Here is a 25,883-nt window from a genome sequence, read left to right as displayed (position 1 = left end):
CTACCTTATCTTAATTCACCTGTTCTTTTCCCTACCTTATCTTAATTCACCTGTTTCTTACACTAAAAGCTAAATAAACACAATAGGTCAGAGCTGGTATATGGAGCATGTTTTGGGAATATAGCTTGGTGTTAGTGTTGTTTTTATTGTACGTTAAGACAACAGTGTAATTCCATGTTGACAATAGTTTTTCGTTGGCACTTTTTGTGTGGGTGGCATGGATATTTTACTCAGTCTGAACTGACCCAACCACCTCCACCTCCACCCCCCCAGCCCCCGTGCTGAGTTTGGACTGCTCGGTCGACGTGCTCTTCTTGGTGGAGGGCTCAAGCACTCTCACTCTGGAGGGCTTCCTGCGCTTCAGGTCCTTTCTGAAGCGTTTTCTGCAGGCGGTGATGACCTCAGACAGCCCTGTGAAGGTCGGCCTGGCCCAGTACGGCACTGAGGTGAAGATCGAGTCAATGATTGGTGAGCACAAAGATGTGAAGAACCTGATCCAGGCTGTGGATGGCCTTCGGCATCGAGGAGGGCGGGCAAACACCGGGCAAGCACTACGCTACGTAACTCGGCACGGTTTCCACAGCGCGCCGGTGTTCGCCGATGTTCAGGACGACCTGCCGCGGGTAGTGGTGCTCCTCACGGGCACCCCCTCCGCTGATCCCGTCGTGGAGCCGGCGAAGTACGCCCGCGACCGCGAGATCTTCATCATCGGCGTCGGCCCAGAATCGATGAAGGCTGAAGTGAACAACATCACAGGCAACCCCCAGCGGACTGTGTTGTATGTCTCTCCGGACCGGCTGAGTGAGAAGATTCCAGAACTCAGAGCCAAGATCTGCAGCGTGGATAACCAGGGTACTTCTGCCCCCCCTCCACACCTCTCTCTCTAGTGTAAAGCCCTAGCTTAACGTATTTGAAGTGAGATTGATTAGGTTGAACCCTCATTCTTGTGTGAAATATTTACCTTGAACTGTCTGGCTGCGTCACAGGTTGTTTGGGGCAGGCTGTGGACCTGATCTTTGTCCTGGATGCCTCGGCAGCTGTGGGGAGGGAGAACTTCATTCATCTTACAGACTTTGTGCGGAGCACCTCTGTGCAGTTTGACGTGAACCGTGACCTGGCCCAGGTGGGACTGGTGGTGTACGGCCGCCAGCCCGTCACCGTCTTTGACCTGGACAAACATGACTCTGGTTCGTCCGTGCTGAGGGCTGTAACCGAGGCAACTTATCTGGGGGGCGTGGCCTCCACTGGCTCCGCCCTGCTCCACGTCCACTCCAACAGCCTGACCATCCGAAAAGGCGCACGGCCCGGCGTAAACAAAGTGGTGGTGGTTCTGACGAGTGGAACGGGATCTCTAGACGCTGTCGTTCCTGCACAGAAAATCCGAGATAACGGTGTGTCCCTGTTTGTGATGGGAATCGGTGACGTGCAGCGGGAAAGCCTGCTGCGTATGGCGGGAGCGGAGGATCACGTGATATCAGTGGCGCTGTATGAGGATCTGAAGTACTTTGAGGATGTGATGGTGCAGATGGTGTGTGCAGGTCAGACAGCATAAATGACACGTGTCAGTGATACTAAGTGATTTTGATTGGCTGTTTGTGGTGAGGATTTATTAACCAGAAGATATAATTGCATCATTACGCCAAAGTATGCATGAACAAAATGATATTTAGAGGCTGTAATCAGACATGTCTGACAGTAACCACATTTGCTTAGACAGTTTTCACAGTTGTTGTGGGTGCTGCTCCCATGCCTGTTTTAACATAAATGACAGCGATTAATTATCATCATAAAGTTACACACATCATTAATGACTCACATATTTCTTGGTTTTCCTGCTCTCCCTCTGTACAGACGTGAAGAGGCCTGTGCACCTTTGCAGACCCAACCCCTGTATGAATGACGGCGTCTGTATCCTGTTAAATAAGAGCTACCGCTGCGAGTGCCGTGGGTGGGAGGGGCCTCACTGTGAAACACGTCAGTGACTGTAAAGTGGCTTTAGTGGGCGGGGCTTAACATGAGTGACTGTCAGTCAGACTATACTGGGCGGGGCTTAATTTCAGTGACCGCCAGACTTTAGTGGGCGGGGCTTAACATGTGAGCTGTAGCAGATGTTCCTTAAATGTGAACATTTGTGTGTTATTTAACAAGATTGCAGGCTTGAAAAAGGATAAAAATAAACTAATAAAAAAATAAAATAACATTTACATCTTAATTTGCACTTATTATTTAGCTATATTGTTAAGCGTTAAAATGTTTATTTAAGTTACATATGGGTTTAATCATCTGCTAATATGCTAGCTGTCAAAATGTCATTTGTGTTTTCTGGCAGGTTGGGAGTGTATATTTAACTGTGCTATAGTTTGTATAATGGTTGATAATATAACTGGTTGTAATAAGAGAACTATGTCGATTAGATGACTGGTACAGGGTGATGGTGTGATCAGTACTGTTGGTCAGTCTACCAGTTTGTTCGGGGTCTTTAGAGTTTGTCTCTTCCTTTTGTTTTGGGCCTCTCACTGCCGTACGATGGCTCTTATAACTACAGCACTCACAGCATCGGGGCTGTCTGTCTCATCTGAGCTTCTTTATTTTTAATTTATTTACCCTTTATTTAACCAGGAAGGTCCCATTGAGATACAATCTCTCTTCTGCCAGGGAGTCCTGGACATGCTTAGCCATGCACATACTGTATGTGTGTGTTATGTGAGACACTTTGGAGAATAAAACTCTGCCAAATGAATATGTGTAAATGTAAGTGTCCACTTTCTGATTCTGTTGATTTTGTTTGCAGGAGGCAGGAGGCCGTCGTCCAGAGGGGATCTGCCCAGACCTGCAGGACAGAGACACAGACACAGGACAGGCCAGGGAGAGCTCCGCAAACGCTACAGAGAACAGCACAGGAGACACACAACCAGGACCCAGTGATAGTCAACAGACACACAGAGACACAGAGACAGTCAACAGACACACAGAGACACAGAGACAGTCAACAGACACACAGAGACAGTCAACAGACACACAGAGACACAGAGACAGTCAACAGACACACAGAGACAGTCAACAGACACACAGAGACACAGAGACAGTCAACAGAGACACAGAGACAGTCAACAGACACACAGAGACAGTCAACAGACACACAGAGACAGTCAACAGACACACAGAGACACAGAGGCAGTCAACAGACGCACAGACTCACAGAGACAGTCAACAGACACACAGAGACACAGAGACAGTCAACAGACACACAGAGACACAGTCAACAGACACACAGAGACACAGAGACAGTCAACAGACACACAAACTCACAGAGACAGTCAACAGACACACAGAGACAGTCAACAGATACACAGAGACAGTCAACAGACACACAGAGACAGTCAACAGACACACAGAGACACAGAGACAGTCAACAGACACAAAGAGACAGTCAACAGACACACAGACACACAGAGACAGTCAACAGATACACAGAGACAGTCAACAGACACACAGAGACACAGAGACAGTCAACAGACACACAGAGACAGTCAACAGACACACAGAGACACAGAGACAGTCAACAGACACACAGAGACAGTCAACAGACACACAGAGACAGTCAACAGACACACAGAGACACAGAGACAGTCAACAGATACACAGAGACAGTCAACAGACACACAGAGACACAGAGACAGTCAACAGACACACAGAGACAGTCAACAGACACACAGACACACAGAGACAGTCAACAGATACACAGAGACAGTCAACAGACACACAGAGACAGTCAACAGACACACAGAGACGCACACAAAAGTCAACAGACACACAGAGAGGCACACAAACACATAAAGACACACACATACATACATGCAAATAGTTAACAAACCTACACACACACAAACACACACACACACAAATAATCAGTGCACACACACACATGCACACCCATAGACAGAGTCATAGACACAGACACACACACACATACACGCAAATAGACAAACACGCACACACAGATACACGCAATCAAAATATTCAAAACTAACCCAAAAAAGAACTGCAAAAATGGGTTTCCTCTCTATACTGTGACCGATTTCACACAGATTAAAACCAGACATTTTGTTATCCACAGAATGAAACACTCTCTCCTTCAGTGTCTGACTGTCACAGGGCCTGTGGCCTGGTCCAAACTGCAGCAGCCATGAGACTGCAGAGAAAACCTTAAACTGGGGGGAGATGTTTAACATAAGTATAAATGTTGTCAATTTGAAACTATATTTTAATATTAAGATTTGCAGGGGCCAGACTCTAGGTGTATGCCATGTGCATATGTTCAGCTAATAGACAGCCACTGACCAGTTCACTCAGTCATACCAGTCAACAGTGGAAAATGTTGCCAGTTTTCAGTTTTTAAATGTATTTAGATACTTTCAAACATACGTATATTTATTTTTTTGGGTGGTTGTGTATTGTAAACTTTTCAAGGGATTTGCTTTCCAAACCAGGAGTGGAGTGTCTGTAATTAGACGTCTGAGGTGTTACATCACAGGAGTGGAGTGTCTGTAATTAGACGTCTGAGGTGTTACATCACAGGAGTGGAGTGTCTGTAATTAGACGTCTGAGGTGTTACATCACAGGAGTGGAGTGTCTGTAATTAGACGTCTGAGGTGTTACATCACAGGAGTGGAGTGTCTGTAATTAGACGTCTGAGGTGTTACATCACAGCGACACAGTCGTCTCTTTACTGACCTGCAGACGACCTTTGACACAGAACTTAAATTCAGACTCAGAGCACTTTTGCATTCACATGGCTAGAGAACAAAGTTTTCAAACTGTCACAGATTTGCCTTGAGAACGCTGTATTGCTGTCAGTACTGATTTTTATTTGAATAAAAAGTGCATGTTTTAGCTAGCATATGTTTAAAAGACAAAATTAAATGCACTGTTTAATATGTATTTACATCTTGGCTACCAGCATACATGAACCAAGCTACAGTTACAGCGTACCAAACAGCTGACTGACTGTGTGTGTGTGTGTGTGTGTCTGAGGCTGTGTGTGTGTGTGTGTGTGTGTGTGTGTGGCACAGGGAAATCTCATTAGTCTCCCAAATTCTGGTCTGATTGTGTCACGGCGCATTCAGACAATACTGGGCAATGTTGGTGTAATAAAAAATGTGACAGAAAGTCAAAATGCAACCCCCCCCTCCCCTTTTCACATTAAGAACAACTGAAATATATTTCAGCTTCGACACTGTCCAGTGGCGTTGGTTGTGTGGTTGACACACTGGTTGACTGAACATTGGAGTTTTCTCTGCAGCATTCAGCACAGAGACAGTTTCTGAGAGAAGCAGGTAACAGTGGGAGGGGCTTGAATGGATAAGGGGTGGTGACAGCAGGTTTTAAGCTATAGCCCCACCCCCTGCCCTGATTTGCTGGGGCTATAACAGACAGCACAGCCTGTCCTGAACAAACACCCTTAGAAAGTCCGGGGTCAGGAAAAAGCATTGGGTATTTCTGTGTCCACTCTTAAGTCGAGCCCTTCTTCTCCCATTCCTATAGAGAGAGAGACAGAGACAGAGTGTTCCAGTCAGGGAGGAGTACTCTATTACCAACACAGTGTTCAGTTCATTTAAAACATTAGGAGTTCAGTAAAGAAGGAGAGGGAGACAGCTGTTTTACTTCACAGTTTTAAAATGCGTCTGTTTCTGGACCTTTGTGTCCTGACATGAGGCCTGGGCAGCTCAAAGACTAACACACCTGAAAGAACAGGTAAGGGGCTGGGCAGATTTCATCAGGTGTCAGAACTGAGTCAGAATAAAAATATTCAGTGAGTGAGTCAGGTGCTCAGTGGTGAAGAGTGACTGAAACAACTGTTCTGTCAGATCAAAATATCTTTCAGTTTTTCCCCTCTGCCCTGATGACTGTAGCTCCGTAGCAGTCAGAGCTCTGGTATGTGAGAGGTAAGGAATGGGGGGGGGGGGGGGGGGGCTTACCTTTGCCTTCTGCAGGACGTTTCCTTTACTTGGGGCCATGATGGACGGGGGTCTGCTCTTCAGCGCTGTCGCACAGTTGATGGGAGATGTCTCGCCATTATTGACTGGGGAAGGACTGGGGGGTCGAACAGGAGCCGCTGATGTTGTCTTAGGCTAAGGGAAGTATAAAACCAGTGACATAACCAGTCTGGACTAAAGAAAGTATAAAACATAACCAGTCATATTCAACTGGACTGTACAGTGACTATACAATGACTGTGAGTACACAGTGACCGTGAGTATACAGTGACCGTGAGTACACAGTCACTGTGACTACACAGTGACTGTGGGTATACAGTGACTGTGGGTATACAGTGACTGTGAGTATATAGTGACTGTGGGTATACAGTGACTGTGGGTATACAGTGACTGTGAGTATATAGTGACTGTGGGTATAGAGTGACTGTGAGTATACAGTGACTGGGGGTATATAGTGACTGTGAGTATATAGTGACTGTGGGTATACAGTGACTGTGGGTATAGAGTGACTGTGAGTACACAGTGACTGTGAGTATACAGTGACTGTGGGTATACAGTGACTGTGAGTATACAGTGACTGTGGGTATACAGTGACTGTGAGTATACAGTGACTGTGGGTATACAGTGACTGTGGGTATACAGTGACTGTGAGTATACAGTGACTGTGGGTATACATTGTGAGTATACAGTGACTGTGAGTATACAGTGACTGTGGGTATACATTGTGAGTATACAGTGACTGTGAGTATACAGTGACTGTGGGTATACAGTGACTGTGGGTATATAGTGACTGTGAGTATACAGTGACCGTGGGTATACAGTGACTGTGGGTATACAGTGACTGTGGGTATACAGTGACTGTGAGTATACAGTGACTGTGAGTATACAGTGACTGTGGGTATACAGTGACTGTGAGTATACAGTGACTGGGGGTATATAGTGACTGTGAGTATATAGTGACTGTGAGTATACAGTGACTGTGGGTATACATTGTGAGTATACAGTGACTGTGAGTATACAGTGACTGTGGGTATACAGTGACTGTGAGTATATAGTGACTGCGAGAATATAGTGACTGTGAGTGCACAGTGACTGTGGGTATACAGTGACTGTGGGTATACAGTGACTGTGAGTATACAGTGACTGTGGGTATACATTGTGAGTATACAGTGACTGTGAGTATACAGTGACTGTGGGTATACATTGTGAGTATACAGTGACTGTGAGTATACAGTGACTGTGAGTATACAGTGACTGTGGGTATATAGTGACTGTGAGTATACAGTGACTGTGGGTATACAGTGACTGTGGGTATATAGTGACTGTGAGTATACAGTGACCGTGGGTATACAGTGACTGTGGGTATACATTGTGAGTATACAGTGACTGTGGGTATACAGTGACTGTGACTATACAGTGACTGTGAGTACACAGTGACTGTGAGTATACAGTGACTGTGAGTATACAGTGACTGTGAGTATACAGTGACTGTGGGTATACAGTGACTGTGAGTATACAGTGACTGTGGGTATACAGTGACTGTGAGTATATAGTGACTGTGGGTATACAGTGACTGTGAGAATATAGTGACTGTGAGTACACAGTGACTGTGAGTATACAGTGACTGTGGGTATACAGTGACTGTGAGTATACAGTGACTGTGGGTATACAGTGACTGTGAGTATACAGTGACTGTGGGTATACAGTGACTATGGGTATACAGTGACTGTGAGTATACAGTGACTGTGGGTATACATTGTGAGTATACAGTGACTGTGAGTATACAGTGACTGTGGGTATACATTGTGAGTATACAGTGACTGTGAGTATACAGTGACTGTGAGTATACAGTGACTGTGGGTATATAGTGACTGTGAGTATACAGTGACTGTGGGTATATAGTGACTGTGAGTATACAGTGACCGTGGGTATACAGTGACTGTGGGTATACATTTTTAGTATACAGTGACTGTGGGTATACAGTGACTGTGAGTATACAGTGACTGTGGGTATACAGTGACTGTGAGTATACAGTGACTGTGGGTATACAGTGACTGTGAGTATACAGTGACTGTGAGTATATAGTGACTGTGGGTATACAGTGACTGTGAGTATACAGTGACTGGGGGTATATAGTGACTGTGAGTATATAGTGACTGTGGGTATACAGTGACTGTGAGAATATTGTGACTGTGAGTACACAGTGACTGTGAGTATACAGTGACTGTGGGTGTACAGTGACTGTGAGTATACAGTGACTGTGGGTATACAGTGACTGTGAGTATACAGTGACTGTGGGTATACAGTGACTGTGGGTATACAGTGACTGTGGGTATACATTGTGAGTATACAGTGACTGTGAGTATACAGTGACTGTGGGTATACATTGTGAGTATACAGTGACTGTGAGTATACAGTGACTGTGGGTATATAGTGACTGTGAGTATACAGTGACTGTGGGTATACAGTGACTGTGGGTATATAGTGACTGTGAGTATACAGTGACCGTGGGTATACAGTGACTGTGAGTATACAGTGACCGTGGGTATACACTGACTGTGAGTATACAGTGACTGTGGGTATATAGTGACTGTGAGTATACAGTGACTGTGAGTATACAGTGACTGTGAGTATACAGTGACTGTGAGTATATAGTGACTGTGAGTACACAGTGACTGTGAGTATACAGTGACTGTGGGTATACAGTGACTGTGAGTACACAGTGACTGTGGGTATACATTTTGAGTATACAGTGACTGTGGGTATACATTGTGAGTATACAGTGACTGTGAGTATACAGTGACTGTGGGTATACATTGTGAGTATACAGTGACTGTGAGTATACAGTGACTGTGGGTATATAGTGACTGTGAGTATACAGTGACTGTGGGTATACAGTGACTGTGGGTATATAGTGACTGTGAGTATACAGTGACTGTGAGTATACAGTGACTGTGAGTATATAGTGACTGTGGGTATATAGTGACTGTGAGTACACAGTGACTGTGAGTATACAGTGACTGTGGGTATACAGTGACTGTGAGTACACAGTGACTGTGAGTATACAGTGACTGTGGGTATACAGTGACTGTGAGTATACAGTGACTGTGGGTATACAGTGACTGTGGGTATATAGTGACTGTGAGTATACAGTGACTGTGAGTATACAGTGACTGTGAGTATATAGTGACTGTGGGTATATAGTGACTGTGAGTACACAGTGACTGTGAGTATACAGTGACTGTGGGTATACAGTGACTGTGAGTACACAGTGACTGTGAGTATACAGTGACTGTGGGTATACAGTGACTGTGAGTATACAGTGACTGTGGGTATACATTGTGAGTATACAGTGACTGTGAGTATACAGTGACTGTGGGTATACATTGTGAGTATACAGTGACTGTGAGTATACAGTGACTGTGAGTATACAGTGACTGTGGGTATATAGTGACTGTGAGTATACAGTGACTGTGGGTATACAGTGACTGTGGGTATATAGTGACTGTGAGTATACAGTGACCGTGGGTATACAGTGACTGTGGGTATACATTTTGAGTATACAGTGACTGTGGGTATACATTTTGAGTATACAGTGACTGTGGGTATATAGTGACTGTGGGTATACGGTGACTGTGAGTATACAGTGACCGTGGGTATACATTGACTGTGAGTATACAGTGACTGTGAGTATACAGTGACTGTGGGTATACAGTGACTGTGAGTATACAGTGACTGTGGGTATACAGTGACCGTGGGTATACATTGTGAGTACACAGTGACTGTGAGTATACAGTGACTGTGGGTATACAGTGACTGTGGGTATATAGTGACTGTGAGTATACAGTGACTGTGGGTATACATTTTGAGTATACAGTGACTGTGGGTATACAGTGACCGTGGGTATACATTGACTGTGAGTATACAGTGACTGTGAGTATACAGTGACTGTGGGTATACAGTGACTGTGGGTATACAGTGACTGTGAGTATACAGTGACTGTGGGTATACATTGTGAGTATACAGTGACTGTGGGTATACAGTGACTGTGGGTATACATTGACTGTGAGTATACAGTGACCGTGGGTATACACTGACTGTGAGTATACAGTGACTGTGAGTATATAGTGACTGTGACTATACAGTGACTGTGAGTATACAGTGATTGTGGGTATACAGTGACTGTGAGTACACAGTGACTGTGAGTATACAGTGACTGTGAGTATATAGTGACTGTGGGTATATAGTGACTGTGAGTACACAGTGACTGTGAGTATACAGTGACTGTGGGTATACAGTGACTGTGAGTATACAGTGACTGTGGGTATACAGTGACTGTGAGTATACAGTGACTGTGAGTATACAGTGACCGTGAGTATACAGTGACTGTGAGTATACAGTGACTGTGAGTATGGACTGACCGTGGGTGAGTCCAGGATACCACTGTCCACTGTGGTGCCAAGTGTAAAGGGTCCCGCCTCCACCTTCCTCAGACTCTCCTTCACCTCCACCAACCTGAGCTCCACCTCCACACGCCGATGCTCCGCCTCCCGACAAGCCTCCTCCTTCTGCTTTAGGTACGCCTCCAGAGATGCCTGCTGGGTGGGGTCTGTAGTGTGACATCATCAGCATACTAATGAACATGAGAACCAGTGATGTTATCATTTACAGTAAAACCAGTGGGAAATTCCCACAATCTCACAGACAAAAATGGTGGATATACAACCAAGGGCTAAAGATGTCTGCATATGCCCTTTTTAACATTACAAAATGTCAAGAAATGGTCTCTAAAGAACAATATGCGTTGCAGAGAACGGTTTATCAAACATAACGACTTCAACGTATCGCACTGACAACATACGACTCAAGGAGCCGATGAAAATAAGCAACACCCTCCGCCGTGAATCTGGATCTTTCATAAGAAAGCCAGACGGTTTTGTCTGTCTCTGAAAACTCTGGCCTTCCTAAGAGACCGTCTCACAATCCGCGCACCGAGGTCCACGGGATCTTCCAGGAATGGTGACGCCATTTTCCAAGAGAACTGATTGATCAGTAGACGGTGCTTCAATAAGTTTTGATCTGTCATCTCAAACGTAACCTTTTACAGAGCAGATTAGGTTACCACGGCAATGTACCTCAGTAAAAAGTGAACCACCATCGTGACACTGAAAATCCAGGGTTGAACCTGAAGTTACCTCACCAGCCCCAAAATCCTGCTTTGTAGTCCAGGCCCGAAGTGTGAGAAACCCTGGTTTGAAACTGGTTAAAATCTAAAGGTGTTCAGTGAGCCGGCTACGTGAGGGCTACACTTTACCTTGGCAAGAGCTCAGCTCTTCTTTGGCTTCTCGTCGTTCTTTCCTCAGTGTGGCCAGTGAGCTCTTCACCTCCTCCCTCTCTCTCTCTAGCCGGTCTCGTTCATCGGTGAAGCGCCGTACATCAGCTTCTGTCCGGTTTTTTCCCAGCTTCACCTCGATTGACCCTGAAGATACTGCAGAGCAGAGAGATCAGGTCTCATTTAGTTCTTCGTCAATCAACTTGAGAGGTTAGAACATGTAAATAAAATAAAATAAAAATAAAATAGCAATAAGGTTCTTCAACCCTGACTCGCAAATACAGAGCATCTGCTAGTTTCTTGTTTCTGCCCAACACTGGGTCAGTTTCTCAGTGGTGAAATCAGCTGTCTGGTCGTAAAGTGCACTCTGAACAGAGAATGTGGTCATAATGAAGTGTGGCTCAGGACCACTGGTAAACATGGTCCTGGAGACCAGTCAAACTGTAGAGTACACACACCTGTTCCACAGGCAGAAAACACATCTTTATGGAAAAGACAAGCAGCAGGATGCCAAGAAAGCAAAGGCTGAATAGTTCTTGCTTCTGATTTTCATGCTTGGAGGACGGGTGTCTGGTGGGTTCAGCTGGTTGAGTACTTACCTGTGAGCGGGGCTTTCAGCCTGTCTGTGCTGGGCGCTCTTCCTCTAAGGGTGGGAGGGCTTTGGGGTGTGTGTGTGGGGAGGTGTGACTGTGGGTTCGACTGTGGGGAGCTGGTGGGGGCTTTTCTCAGACCCTCCTGACTGCCGCTGGACCTTTGGGTTTGGAGACCGGGGGAAGGTGGGGGGTCACAGTTAACTTTTGGGGTATCAGGAAGGTCTTTGGGGCCCGTGGACAGGGTAGAGTCACATTGAGACTGGTCAGGTGACGTGTCCTGGAGGAGACAGAGGAGAAGAAAACAGAGACTCTGTTATTTACAGTGTCACAATCATCAAACAAAAAAACCCCACATACTAGGGAGGTACCCAGATCTGAATACCTTATTCGAGAAAAGCACAAATAATGCGACGGAAACAGATATTTGTTCTACCCGAAATTGCTCGTTGTTATTCGGGGGAGAAAACATGATTGACATGTCTGTGCGTGGATTCATACCATTGTGGAGGGCCACAAGATACAAATGCCCATTCTGTTTGCAACACAGGACTTTGATTTCATTAACTAGTCATCTCATTTACTACACATTACTGAAAAGCGATTGCTCTATTCTGTAGTCAGCTTCACCAAGTCAGCGCAAATTACTGTTAATAGTAAAAAATAGTAATTCATGTTTCCCTAGAGAACTGCACTAACATAAACACATCAGGAATCACGAATGCAGCATCATTGCAATTTAAGATTATTCCCTTGAACTAAGGGATATTTTTCAATATGTCTTTCCTGTAAATAGTTTCTATTTCCAATGTAAAACATCTTTCGATTTATAAAACATTTTTTTCAGTGTCTAATTGTTCAGTGTCCCCCAGTTAAAGGGGGGTGGTGTTGGGGCTCAGACAGTTCATAAAACTTAAGTTTGGTTAAAAATAAAAAACGGAGAGGTGAAAAGTACAGTATGAGGATGTGGAAATGTATTTCGTAATTAATCATATGCCAAGATTAAATCAATCTGATGCGTGGAGGGCACAAAAATTGCATTGCCGATGAATATTAGGTTAGAAAATACAACATTTGCCCGATTTAGAGTGACCTCCGCTATAAACCACGCCCACCTCCAGTCTACTATCGGAATACAGATATAGAGACAGATCATTCTGTTGAACAGATACAGAGACAGAGACAGGTCATTCTGTTGAACAGATACAGAGACAGAGACAGGTCATTCTGTTGAACAGATACAGAGACAGATAATGACGGTTCTGTACAGCTCTACCCCAAACACCAATAAAAACTGGTTCATGCAGTCCATTGTTCTTGGTTTACATTTCAGTCATTGTCAGGTTTTCATGAGGTCTGCAGAGGGTTTAACTCTTTACAGGTGTGAGACATCATTCTTCGAGCAGTAGATGAAATGAACTGATTTTGATTGTATACTCACAGTCCATAGGTCAGAGTAACGGTGGGATGTAAAAGGTTATTATTAATAATTTAGGGTTTCTTACTTGTTTACTTTTCTTAAACATCTATTTGTTTGGTTATTTATTGGTTATTTAGGGTTACGCCGGATCTGTTTGTGGGCTGACCTGGTCTTTGGGGTCTTGCCATTCTTCAGTGGGGGCTGGTGGGGTACTGGGATCTCTGTTTTGGGACTGGGAGGTCTGGGGAGACCCTCTTCCTGAGGACGTGTGGAGGAAAGATCGGACTGGGGCCAGGTCCAGATACACCCTGGTTTTGTCGTCCTGCTCCTGGTCCACACACACAGCGACCTCACCTGTGCTCTCCTCATCCTCCTCCTAAGACAACCACAGAGAGACACACAATCACAACTTCAATGAACAACTTCAGTCAACTTCCACAACCACATAAAAAACACATAACATAACAGGCCAACAATTATCCATAAAATCAAATATCCAACACGGTATTAGAAAGAACTGCATTAAAACATATTTGCACCCCATTTTTCTCCATATCCTTGCATGGAAATGGCCAGACTGTTTCATGTGTGGAATGTGTGTTCACTCCCTGCACTTTGGCTACACGTCAGTTTCAGCTCCGTTTCTTCAGTGGTTCATTCAATTCAAATTCAAGTTAAAGTAAATTCTTCACTTGAATAGGAATTAATGAATTCATTGGTGAATTGACCATAACACAGGGAACAGCTATTGTTTCCACTGGAGCCAGAACAAGTTTTGAATCATGTGTCTGTGTGTGTGTGTGTGTGTGTGTGTGTGCAGTACATACAGAACACCCATATTACATTGGTTTTATAATGGAACACTCTCTACAGGTGATGGATAGTTGTGTAACTCAGCAAACTAAAGGTGTTTTCACATGTAGTCCTTTTTAAACGCACCAAACTCAGTCCTCTTAAAGTGGACCAACAGAAATGGGTCTCAGTTGTTTTTGCATTCACACTGTGACATGGGCCTGCAAGATTTCATCATAGGGTACGCACAGAAACCTGACCACGCTCACACACACACACGTGCATACACACATCGAGAGAGAAACGCCACAGACTGCTTAATGAATAATTAAATCTGGCCTTCCTATTTGAAGTTTACTCTCCTGCTCCCAGGTTTCTAACAAATTAAGTGGCTCACTCATTTTGAGCTTGGCTGCTGTCTAACATGAACTAGCTAGAGTAGGACTGTCATTGGTCATCATTTGAACTAGCTAGAGTAGGACTGTCATTGGTTATCATTTGGGGAGGAGCGCCACATTTGAAAAGATACAATTTAAGATTCTGCGGATCAGCTAACCAATCAGATTTCCCTTATGCGTTTATTTGCACAACAAGAGGCAAATGTTTGACGACATCAGCCTCCTTTATGGCTAGTTCTATGGTAGTGGTGACAACAGACTAGACATTGATCACACGGCCTAGAGGAGCAGGTTAGACCTAAACAAGCCTAGAGGAGCAGGTTAGACCTAAACAAGGCTAGAGGAGCAGGTTAGACCTAAACAAGCCTAGAGGAGCAGGTTAGACCTAAACAAGCCTAGAGGAGCAGGTTAGACCTAAACAAGCCTAGAGGAGCAGGTTAGACCTAAACAAGCCTAGAGGAGCGGGTTAGACCTAAACAAGGCTAGAGGAGCAGGTTAGACCTAAACAAGCCTAGAGGAGCAGGTTAGACCTAAACAAGGCTAGAGGAGCAGGTTAGACCTAAACAAGCCTAGAGGAGCAGGTTAGACCTAAACAAGGCTAGAGGAGCAGGTTAGACCTAAACAAGCCTAGAGGAGCAGGTTAGACCTAAACAAGGCTAGAGGAGCAGGTTAGACCTAAACAAGGCTAGAGGAGCAGGTTAGACCTAAACAAGGCTAGAGGAGCAGGTTAGACCTAAACAAGGCTAGAGGAGCAGGTTAGACCTAAACAAGGCTAGAGGAGCAGGTTAGACCTAAACAAGGCTAGAGGAGCAGGTTAGACCTAAACAAGCCTAGAGGAGCAGGTTAGACCTAAACAAGCCTAGAGGAGCAGGTTAGACCTAAACAAGGCTAGAGGAGCAGGTTAGACCTAAACAAGCCTAGAGGAGCAGGTTAGACCTAAACAAGGCTAGAGGAGCAGGTTAGACCTAAACAAGCCTAGAGGAGCAGGTTAGACCTAAACAAGGCTAGAGGAGCAGGTTAGACCTAAACAAGGCTAGAGGAGCAGGTTAGACCTAAACAAGCCTAGAGGAGCAGGTTAGACCTAAACAAGCCTAGAGGAGCAGGTTGGACCTAAACAAGGCTAGAGGAGCAGGTTAGACCTAAACAAGCCTAAGTTCAAGTTCAAGTTCAAGTTTATTTAGAGCCCAATATCACTGTTTACAGTCTCAAGGGGCTTTACAGGCCACAACAGTCAAATCAAAATATGACGGCACCCCCTGACAAACACACACACACTGACAGACCTAAACAAGCCTAGAGGAGCAGGTTAGACCTAAACAAGGCTAGAGGAGCAGGTTAGACCTAAACAAGCCTAGAGGAGCAGGTTAGACCTAAACAAGGCTAGAGGAGCAGGTTAGACCTAAACAAGCCTAGAGGAGCAGGTTAGACCTAAACAAGCCTAGAGGAGCAGGTTAGACCTAAACAAGGCTAGAGGAGCAGGTTAGACCTAAACAAGCCTAGAGGAGCACATTAGACCTAAACAAGGCTAGAGGAGCAGGTTAGACCTAAACAAGGCTAGAGGAGCAGGTTAGACCTAAACAGTGGGGGTGATGCAGCCTCTGCTGGTTGCACTGGTGCATGCAGGTTTTGTTAAGTGTGTGAGTCTGATCTCACCTCCTGGTCATTTCCTATGGATGCCACATCATCGTAGATGTCGTCTGTGCCCTGGGGGTCTGAGGGGGGGCTGTCTATGTATGTGTTGGGCTCTGAGAATCTTCTCTGCATCAGGCTACATGAAAGAAATACAAACACAGGTCAAACACACACACACTGACAGACACACACAGAAAAACACAGATCAAACACACACACACTGACAGACACGCACAGAAAAACACATATCAAGCACATACACACACTGACAGACATGCACAGAAAAACACAGGTCAAACACACACACACACTGACAGACACGCACAGAAAAACACAGGTCAAACATACACACACTGACAGACACGCACGGAAAAACACAGGTCAAACACACACACACTGACAGACACGCACAGAAAAACACAGGTCAAACACACACACACTGACAGACACGCACAGAAAAACACAGGTCAAACACACACACACTGACAGACACGCACGGAAAAACACATTTGTTCATGGGACACCACTCACTACATGGAGGTTCTAGCTGCATTGAGGATGCTGGATATCCTCTCTGAGTTCACATAATCATATGTCAGTTCTGCTGGGTCGGTTCTGGTTCCCGTCTGTGACAACAGCAACCCCAGCCAGTGTCCCATGTCAGTAGATGACTTGGCCTGAGGACAGATATGATGGAGGAAGACAATAGTTGGTTGTGAATGAGGACAGTCAGTGCAGCTGTGGGCATGTAGAGGGCAGACTTTACACAGTGAAAGATGCTTTCTTTTCTGATGGAAAAAGTTTCAGCTGTTCCTAGTCAGTCTCATCTCTTTGTTTACTGAAGAATGTATGTCTGAAATTAGGGCAGTAACACACAGTCCATGAAACTGAGTGAGAATTTCTGGGGCAGAGAAGACTGAGTGATAACAACTAGAAAACTTAATCGAAAGCTTAATAACCCTGTTCTCGCCATGGTCAGAAGAGTCCACCCCAGGTTTCACTGTCTGAGGGACGGTGCAGGCTTAAGCAACGTGACCGTGGTTGTCAGCCCACACTCACACTGTGGCAGTGGAGTGAGATGGGCTGAGGAGAGACCCAGCTCCAGCTGTGTAATTCCCCCAGCACTGGGCTGGCAGCCAGGCTGAGTGAGGCTATCAGAGAAGAACTGCACCGTCAGCACACACTGAGGAATGCTAATCTGTGGTTTTTAAACTCCAACTCTGTAGAGTCCAACTCAGTAGAATCACAGACATGCTGCTCTTAAACTCCAACTCAGTAGAATCACAGACATGCTGCTCTTAAACTCCAACTCAGTAGAATCACAGACGTGCTGCTCTTAAACTCCAACTCAGTAGAGTCACAGACATGCTGTTCTTAAACTCCAACTCAGTAGAATCACAGACATGCTGCTCTTAAACTCCAACTCAGTAGAGTCACAGACATGCTGTTCTTAAACTCCAACTCAGTAGAATCACAGATATGCTGCTCTTAAACTCCAACTCAGTAGAATCACAGACATGCTGTTCTTAAACTCCAACTCAGTAGAATCACAGACATGCTGCTCTTAAACTCCAACTCAGTAGAATCACAGACATGCTGCTCTTAAACTCCAACTCAGTAGAGTCACAGACATGCTGTTCTTAAACTCCAACTCAGTAGAATCACAGACATGCGTGTGTGTGTGTGAAAAACAGAGAGAAATGGCAGACTCCTGGAGGTAGAGATATTCAGCATTCTGCTAAACATTAAACTATTGCATTCAACTGAACATTAAGCTGTAGCATTCTAATGAACATTAAACTATAGCATTCTGCTGAATGCTTAACTGTAGTGTTCTACTGAACATTAAACTGTAGCATTGTATTGACCATTAAACTATCAGTGTATGTCTGAACGTAGTTAAAATGGCAGAATATCACAGACACATGATGATACTAAAAGACTCCAAAGTGATTTTTTTCACAGTTTTGAACTAGAAGTTAAGAGGAAGAAAAGCTCCATGGGCTACAGCAGAGCACACTTCCCACTGACTCCTCACCTCCAGAGTGGCCAGCTCCTCTCCAGCCATCTGAATACGGAAGGAGTAGAGGTGTTCAGGGCTGGGGTCAGGGAGAACCATACAGCCCTCCAGGGCCACGGGCTGCTGAACCACTTTGCCTTTGCCCTTGTCCTGATAGAACCAGAGCTGCCGGTTCTTAACAAGGCACCAACGGGTCCGCCACTGACTGTTTACCAGGACATTCAGGTAACCTTCGGAGAAAAACAGCCAGAGGTGAGAGAGAGAGAGAGAGAGAGAGAGAGACAGGGAGACAGACAGAGATAAGGGGGAGAGAGAGAGAAGGAGAAAGAGAGAGAGAGAGGCATACAGACAGAGGTGAGGGAGAGAGAGAGACAGTGAGACAGACAGAGGTAGGGGAGAGACAGACAGGTAGACATACAGAGGCAAGGGAGAGAGAGAGATACAGGCAAACAGATGGAGGTGAGGGAGAAAGATGGGGAGAACAATGAGATATGATGAAGGGGAAGAGCAGCGTGTTTACCAGATGTTTCTATATTCTTCTCTGGGCTTTCCAAAGATGAAACTTTTTTCTTCCCAATGTTCATTAGATTGCTGAACTTCAGACCAGGCCCATGTTTCTTCTTAACTGTGAATAAAAACAACAACAATAACAACAACAAGCACATAATTGTTAAAAAACAAAGACAAAGTCATCTCTGGAGACTGGAAGCTTCAGGGGCAGGATATAGTCTCACCATCTTTACTGTCAGTCAGGTCAGCGTGGCTGTCCGTACTGCTCCCACTCTCTGAGGCCATGGAGTGTCTCTCTGTCAGCTCACCCTGCACAGACCAGACCCATTTAACCAGAACCAATCTTACCTCATGACAAAGCCATCCCATCTCATCCCATCATATCACATCACATCACATCTCATCACATCCCATCACATCTCATCCCATCCCATCCCATCCCATCCCATCACATCACATCACATCTCATCTCATCTCATCTCATCTCATCTCATCTCATCTCATCTCATCTCATCTCATCTCATCTCATCCCATCCCATCACATCTCATCCCATCCCATCCCATCCCATCCCATCACATCACATCACATCTCATCACATCCCATCCCATCCCATCACATCACATCTCATCTCATCTCATCCCATCCCATCCCATCCCATCCCATCCCATCCCATCCCATCACATCACATCTCATCACATCTCATCACATCCCATCACATCTCATCCCATCCCATCTCATCTCATCTCATCCCATCCCATCCCATCCCATCCCATCCCATCCCATCCCATCACATCTCATCACATCTCATCCCATCCCATCACATCTCATCCCATCCCATCCCATCCCATCCCATCCCATCCCATCCCATCTCATCTCATCTCATCTCATCTCATCTCATCCCATCCCATCCCATCCCATCCCATCCCATCCCATCCCATCACATCCCATCACATCTCATCCCATCCCATCACATCTCATCTCATCTCATCTCATCTCATCTCATCTCATCTCATCCCATCCCATCCCATCCCATCCCATCACATCACATCACATCACATCTCATCCCATCCCATCCCATCTCATCTCATCTCATCTCATCTCATCTCATCTCATCTCATCTCATCTCATCTCATCTCATCCCATCCCATCCCATCCCATCCCATCCCATCCCATCCCATCACATCACATCACATCCCATCCCATCCCATCACATATATCCTATCCCATTACATCACATCCCATCCCATCCCATCCCATCACATCACATCACATCACATCATATCATATCCCATCCCATCCCATCCCATCCCATCCCATCACATCACATCACATCACATATATCCCATCACATCACATCACATCACATCACATCCCATCCCATCCCATCCCATCCCATCCCATCCCATCACATCACATCACATCACATCATATCATATCACACCACACACATCATAACAACAGTTTGAAAACAAAGGAAAATAAAGACTAGTGATGACAGGGAGTTCAGACCTTAGTGCAGATGAGTCTGGGAGAGTCAGAAACCTCCGTCCCCTCAGTAGATTTAGGACTAATCTCCTGGATCACCTGAAAGAAGTTCATACAGAACCATGATTTAGACAGGTCTCTGAGTGTCATCAGGATCCAAACTCCTTTACCATGCTGTTTTATTATTATTATTATTATTATTATTATTATTATTATTATTATTATTATTATTATTATTAACAGAAGCTGCTGGACTGAAGTTTTATCACCATTTCACTAAAATCACTGCCCTCTGTGCTCCACACAGTCACCCCAACACTGCCCCCTGTGTCCGACACAGTCACCCCAACACTGCCCCCTGCGTCCTACACAGTCACCCCAACACTGCCCCCTGTGTCCGACACAGTCACCCCAACACTGCCCCCTGCGTCCGACACAGTCACCCCAACACTGCCCTCTGCGTCCTACACAGTCACCCCAACACTGCCCTCTGCGTCCTACACAGTCACCCCAACACTGCCCCCTGTGTCCGACACAGTCACCCCAACACTGCCCCCTGTGTCCGACACAGTCACCCCAACACTGCCCCCTGCGTCCTACACAGTCACCCCAACACTGCCCCCTGCGTCCGACACAGTCACCCCAACACTGCCCCCTGCGTCCGACACAGTCACCCCAACACTGCCCCCTGTGCTCCACACTGTCACCCCAACACTGCCCCCTGCGTCCTACACAGTCACCCCAACACTGCCCTCTGTGTCCTACACAGTCACCCCAACACTGCCCTCTGTGTCCTACACAGTCACCCCAACACTGCCCCCTGTGTCCTACACAGTCACCCCAACACTGCCCCCTGCGTCCGACACAGTCACCCCAACACTGCCCCCTGTGTCCGACACAGTCACCCCAACACTGCCCCCTGCGTCCGACACAGTCACCCCAACACTGCCCCCTGCGTCCTACACAGTCACCCCAACACTGCCCCCTGTGCTCCACACTGTCACCCCAACACTGCCCCCTGTGTCCTACACAGTCACCCCAACACTGCCCTCTGTGTCCTACACAGTCACCCCAACACTGCCCCCTGTGTCCTACACAGTCACCCCAACACTGCCCCCTGCGTCCTACACAGTCACCCCAACACTGCCCCCTGTGCTCCACACAGTCACCCCAACACTGCCCTCTGTGTCCTACACAGTCACCCCAACACTGCCCCCTGTGTCCGACACAGTCACCCCAACACTGCCCCCTGCGTCCTACACAGTCACCCCAACACTGCCCCCTGTGCTCCACACTGTCACCCCAACACTGCCCCCTGTGTCCTACACAGTCACCCCAACACTGCCCTCTGTGTCCTACACAGTCACCCCAACACTGCCCTCTGTGTCCTACACAGTCACCCCAACACTGCCCCCTGTGTCTTACACAGTCACCCCAACACTGCCCCCTGTGGATTTCTCTTTCACAAAGGCATCTTCACAGACACATGTCAGTTTACCCTGATGGTAAATATACTACATTCAGATCAGCTGGATCGTGGCTCCCACCTTGAGCCACTGTTCAGTCTGTTCTTTGCTCTGAAGACCCAGAACAATGGCTTCTCCTCCCTGAGGGATGATCTTCAGTTTGTGCTCTCTCCTCTTCGGCTGTTTCTCCTTATAGATAACACTGCAGGCCACCAAACTGACGTCCAGCAGCGGAGTCTGGTCCTTAGAGCTTTTATAGCACTGCACACACACACACGCACACACACATGCACACACACACATGCACACACATGCACACACACACATACACACACGCACAAGCACAAGCACATGCACACACACACACACACACACACACACACACACACACACACACACACACACACACACAAGGGCATCATCTCTGACTGTTTACAGCTTTCACAATCAACACGAAAAACACAAGAAAAACTGAACTATTCAAACCGGCTTTCATAACGATCAGAACATCAGATGATGCTAGGAAATTATTTCGATTGTTTTATTTAGGCAAAGTCGTTTTGGATGTGTATTTTCAGTGATGAGAGATGTCTACGTTTAATCTGTTAGACTCCAGACACTGTGACTCTTCAACAAACAAAAATTTTAGCCCATTAGCAAGAAATGAGTGTGTGACTGAGAAAGGAAGTGATGTCACATGGCCCTACTTCCTGGGCCTCCAGTTCTGGTTGCGGTGTGATTTAACACCTACCAGGAGACGGTTCTCTCGAATGACACACAGCTGTTTGGTCCACTGGCCCAACCACTTCTTCCTCCAGAGGAAAGCGCAGATCCGCGCGTCCTTCATCAGCTCGATGGAGGCCTCAGTGGAAGGCCACTGGTGTTGTGCAGCCGATTTGCCTTTGCTCATTTCCTCTTCGTCATACGACTCGTATGAGCTGCTAACAGCCTCAGCGTCCTCTGCACACAGGACACGAGAGACGAGAACAGGCGGTCAGAGCTGAGCCAAAGAAGCGTTTTGATTGGATTAGGAATGAACAAAGAGACGTTTTCATTGGATGGGGAATGAACAGTAGAGGAGAGTAAAAGAGAGTGAGGCCATACAGGTGAGAGGGGAAGTTAGAGATGAATTAGACTTTGACATGCAATTAAAGCAGAGAAATACCCCAAATGATCACAGTATAAATGACGGTGTCTGAAGCCTGTGTGGGAGTCCTGGCCCTGGTATGATGGCAAAACTGAAGTGAACAACAGACAGGACAGCAGTAATAAGGAGCAGAGGAGAGAGGAGGTATTAAGGAGCAGAGGAGAGAGGAGGTAGGATGAAGAGTGTTAGGCATCTTCACACATAGCTCCTCACCACACACTCAGAGCGTCTCCATAAATTACTACATTTTTAATGTTAGGGTTAGGGTTTTTAATGTTAGTGTTATTAAAGCATAATACATCAGTGGAGACTATATGTGCACTATATGTTCCACTGTTATAATACACTATATGTTGTACTGTTATGTTACACTGGTATGTTACACTGGTATGTTACACTGGTATGTTACACTGTGGGCTCTATCTTACACCCAGCATAACACAGCTCAAACCGAAACACAAGTGTCTTTGATCGTTTCAAACCGACGCAGTGGTCATTTTCCCGTCCAGCTTCCATGTTGTTTAAATAGCAAATGAACTTGCATCCATCTGCTCTTAAAATGAGGTGTGGTCAGGCGCACTGCTGACGTGTTTGCTATTTTGAACACAGCTGAAAGCCTCTGCACTCAGACCAACAGAAACCCTGGTCTAAAGTAATGTTGCAGTTGTTTCACTGAAGAATGGAGTACCTGATTGGACAGAGGATTGGGAGATGGTGTGCTGGGTGTTAACTCTGCAGTTGTAATAGCAGTCCATCAAGGCGGCAGTGCAGGTGGCTTATAAGAGGAATGGGAGCTGCCACTCTGATTGGTTTATTGCACGTTACACCCAAAACACACCTACAGTTAATTAAGAGACAAACCCTAACCCTAACCCTAACCCTTACTTTGTGCTCAGATGATCTGTTGTTAATTAAGAGACAAACCCTAACCCTTACCCTAACCCTTACTTTGCTGTTAAACTAATAAAAGTGGATGTGGACACGCCCTCAATGCACTTTAGATCATTAAAATATCATCATAATCTGTGCCGTGGTTTTTATATCATTTTAAATAATGACATCCACATACAGTATGGCAGAAAGGAGACAATATTCTCAAACTGGTCTCTGCCTGACCTGTAACTGCTCTCTACTGGACCTTTAAATGGTCTTTCACTTTTCTGTATATGGTCTTTAACTGCTCTGTAACTGGTCTTCCACTGGTCTTTAATTGGTCTTTCACTGGTGTCTCTTGCACTGGGTCTCTCTCCTGTTTAACTTTTCCTTGGTCCATGTTTCCTGGGATTCTGGTCAATGTTCTGTCAGTGTGGTTCTGGGGCCAAACGACCATTTACAATGAAACAAAGAAAGTCAGTGTTCTGACTGTGAGCACGTCCTAATAGCAGGAACCTGTCACTCTGAGCCAGAATTCCACATTCTCTTGGATCACTCAACTGAATTAAGAGGAGGGGCTCCTGACAGTGGTGCTGTATTAAAGATGATCAATATCACTTTATTGACATTAACTGAATAACTGATCCACTGAGACATTTTTACGGACAGCATTGCTGTGCAGAGTCCCGCTGCTCTGTATCAAAGGCATAGACATGTCTCCACACTCTTGTCACAACATCATCTCCTCCAAACTTAATCTGGGATTTCCACTGACAATCTTTTGGAACCAAATAAATTAATCCAATCCACGAACTTCCCACCACCGCATGACAATAGTATGCCTTTAAACACACAGATTCAAACACTATGACAGGTCTGAGACAGGAGCACACAGATTCAAACACTATGACAGGTCTGAGACAGGAGCAAACAGATTCAAACACTATGACAGGTCTGAGACAGGAGCACACAGATTCAAACACTATGACAGGTCTGAGACAGGAGCACACAGATTCAAACACAATGACAGGGTGTCTGGACTGTCTGCGTTTTTTACTGGATGCTCATGTGTGGCACCGTCTGGATTGGCTGTGGAACCTTTTCAGTCCCAGGGCCTCTTCATATGGTACTGGTGTGACTGGTGTGTGGGGCTGGTAAAACAATGGACTTGTTTCTTTTACTGTTTTAACAGGACACATCCTTTCTGCCCAGTAATGCAATTTAATACTTATAAAAGTTAGTCTCACTACAGTTAAGGTGTGTGTGATTGTTGTGGCGCAAGGGCAGTGGTCAGCTCACCTGCGCCCTGCGGACAGTTGGAGGGTTAAGTGGGCTGACTTCGTTCTGTTGCCATGTAAGGTTGGCAACAAACAACTTCAGTTTATTGCCATGTAACATTGCTGAGCCTAGACCTGACCAACTGAAGCAACCCCAGATCATAACACTGCCCCCAGAGGCTCCAACCCCAGATCATAACACTGCCTCCAGAGTCAACCCCAGATCATAACACTGCCTCCAGAGTCAACCCCAGATCATAACACTGCTTCCAGAGTCAACCCCAGATCATAACACTGCCTCCAGAGTCAACCCCAGATCATAACACTGCCTCCAGAGACTCCAACCCCAGATCACAACACTGCCTCCAGAGTCAACCCCAGATCATAACACTGCCTCCAGAGACTCCAACCCCAGATCATATCACTGCCTCCAGAGACTCCAACCCCAGATCATATCACTGCCTCCAGAGTCAACCCCAGATCATAACACTGCCTCCAGAGACTCCAACCCCAGATCATATCACTGCCTCCAGAGTCAACCCCAGATCATATCACTGCCTCCAGAGACTCCAACCCCAGATCATAACACTGCCCCCAGAGGCTCCAACCCCAGATCACAACACTGCCTCCAGAGGCTCCAACCCCAGATCATATCACTGCCCCCAGAGGCTCCAACCCCAGATCATAACACTGCCTCCAGAGACTCCAACCCCAGATCATAACACTGCCTCCAGAGGCTCCAACCCCAGATCATAACACTGCCTCCAGAGGCTCCAACCCCAGATCATAACACTGCCTCCAGAGGCTCCAACCCCAGATCACAACACTGCCTCCAGAGTCAACCCCAGATCATAACACTGCCCCCAGAGGCTCCAACCCCAGATCACAACACTGCCCCCAGAGGCTCCAACCCCAGATCATAACACTGCCTCCAGAGTCAACCC

At 46.1% G+C, this 25,883-nt stretch overlaps 2 protein-coding genes across 2 annotated transcripts in view; one reads left to right on the top strand and one right to left on the bottom strand.

Moving 5' to 3' along the window:
• Positions 1-2,925, top strand: part of vwa2 (von Willebrand factor A domain containing 2) — a 32,788-nt gene extending 29,863 nt beyond the window's left edge. Inside the window, exons 11-14 of the mRNA XM_030775176.1 lie at positions 274-852; positions 987-1,538; positions 1,852-1,974; positions 2,792-2,925. Coding sequence (XP_030631036.1) covers positions 274-852; positions 987-1,538; positions 1,852-1,974; positions 2,792-2,925 — 1,388 coding nt within the window. The remainder of the gene's footprint in view (positions 1-273; positions 853-986; positions 1,539-1,851; positions 1,975-2,791) is intronic.
• A 2,517-nt stretch (positions 2,926-5,442) lies between these two features.
• The window catches only part of afap1l2 (actin filament associated protein 1-like 2), a 51,496-nt gene continuing 31,055 nt past the window's right edge, over positions 5,443-25,883 (bottom strand). Inside the window, exons 6-19 of the mRNA XM_030775175.1 lie at positions 22,394-22,602; positions 21,724-21,903; positions 20,201-20,275; positions 18,915-18,999; positions 18,701-18,805; positions 18,199-18,410; positions 16,692-16,837; positions 16,182-16,296; positions 13,505-13,714; positions 11,928-12,198; positions 11,311-11,484; positions 10,418-10,605; positions 5,979-6,131; positions 5,443-5,538 (exon numbers count right to left, since the gene is read on the bottom strand). Coding sequence (XP_030631035.1) covers positions 5,512-5,538; positions 5,979-6,131; positions 10,418-10,605; positions 11,311-11,484; positions 11,928-12,198; positions 13,505-13,714; positions 16,182-16,296; positions 16,692-16,837; positions 18,199-18,410; positions 18,701-18,805; positions 18,915-18,999; positions 20,201-20,275; positions 21,724-21,903; positions 22,394-22,602 — 2,150 coding nt within the window. The 3' untranslated portion in view covers positions 5,443-5,511. The remainder of the gene's footprint in view (positions 5,539-5,978; positions 6,132-10,417; positions 10,606-11,310; positions 11,485-11,927; positions 12,199-13,504; positions 13,715-16,181; positions 16,297-16,691; positions 16,838-18,198; positions 18,411-18,700; positions 18,806-18,914; positions 19,000-20,200; positions 20,276-21,723; positions 21,904-22,393; positions 22,603-25,883) is intronic.

This window comes from Chanos chanos, chromosome 5 (genome assembly GCF_902362185.1).
Source record: "Chanos chanos chromosome 5, fChaCha1.1, whole genome shotgun sequence".
NCBI lineage: Eukaryota > Metazoa > Chordata > Actinopteri > Gonorynchiformes > Chanidae > Chanos > Chanos chanos.
The sequence above is the reverse complement of the archived record's forward strand: the minus strand, read 5'-3'. Positions and strand labels throughout refer to the sequence as shown.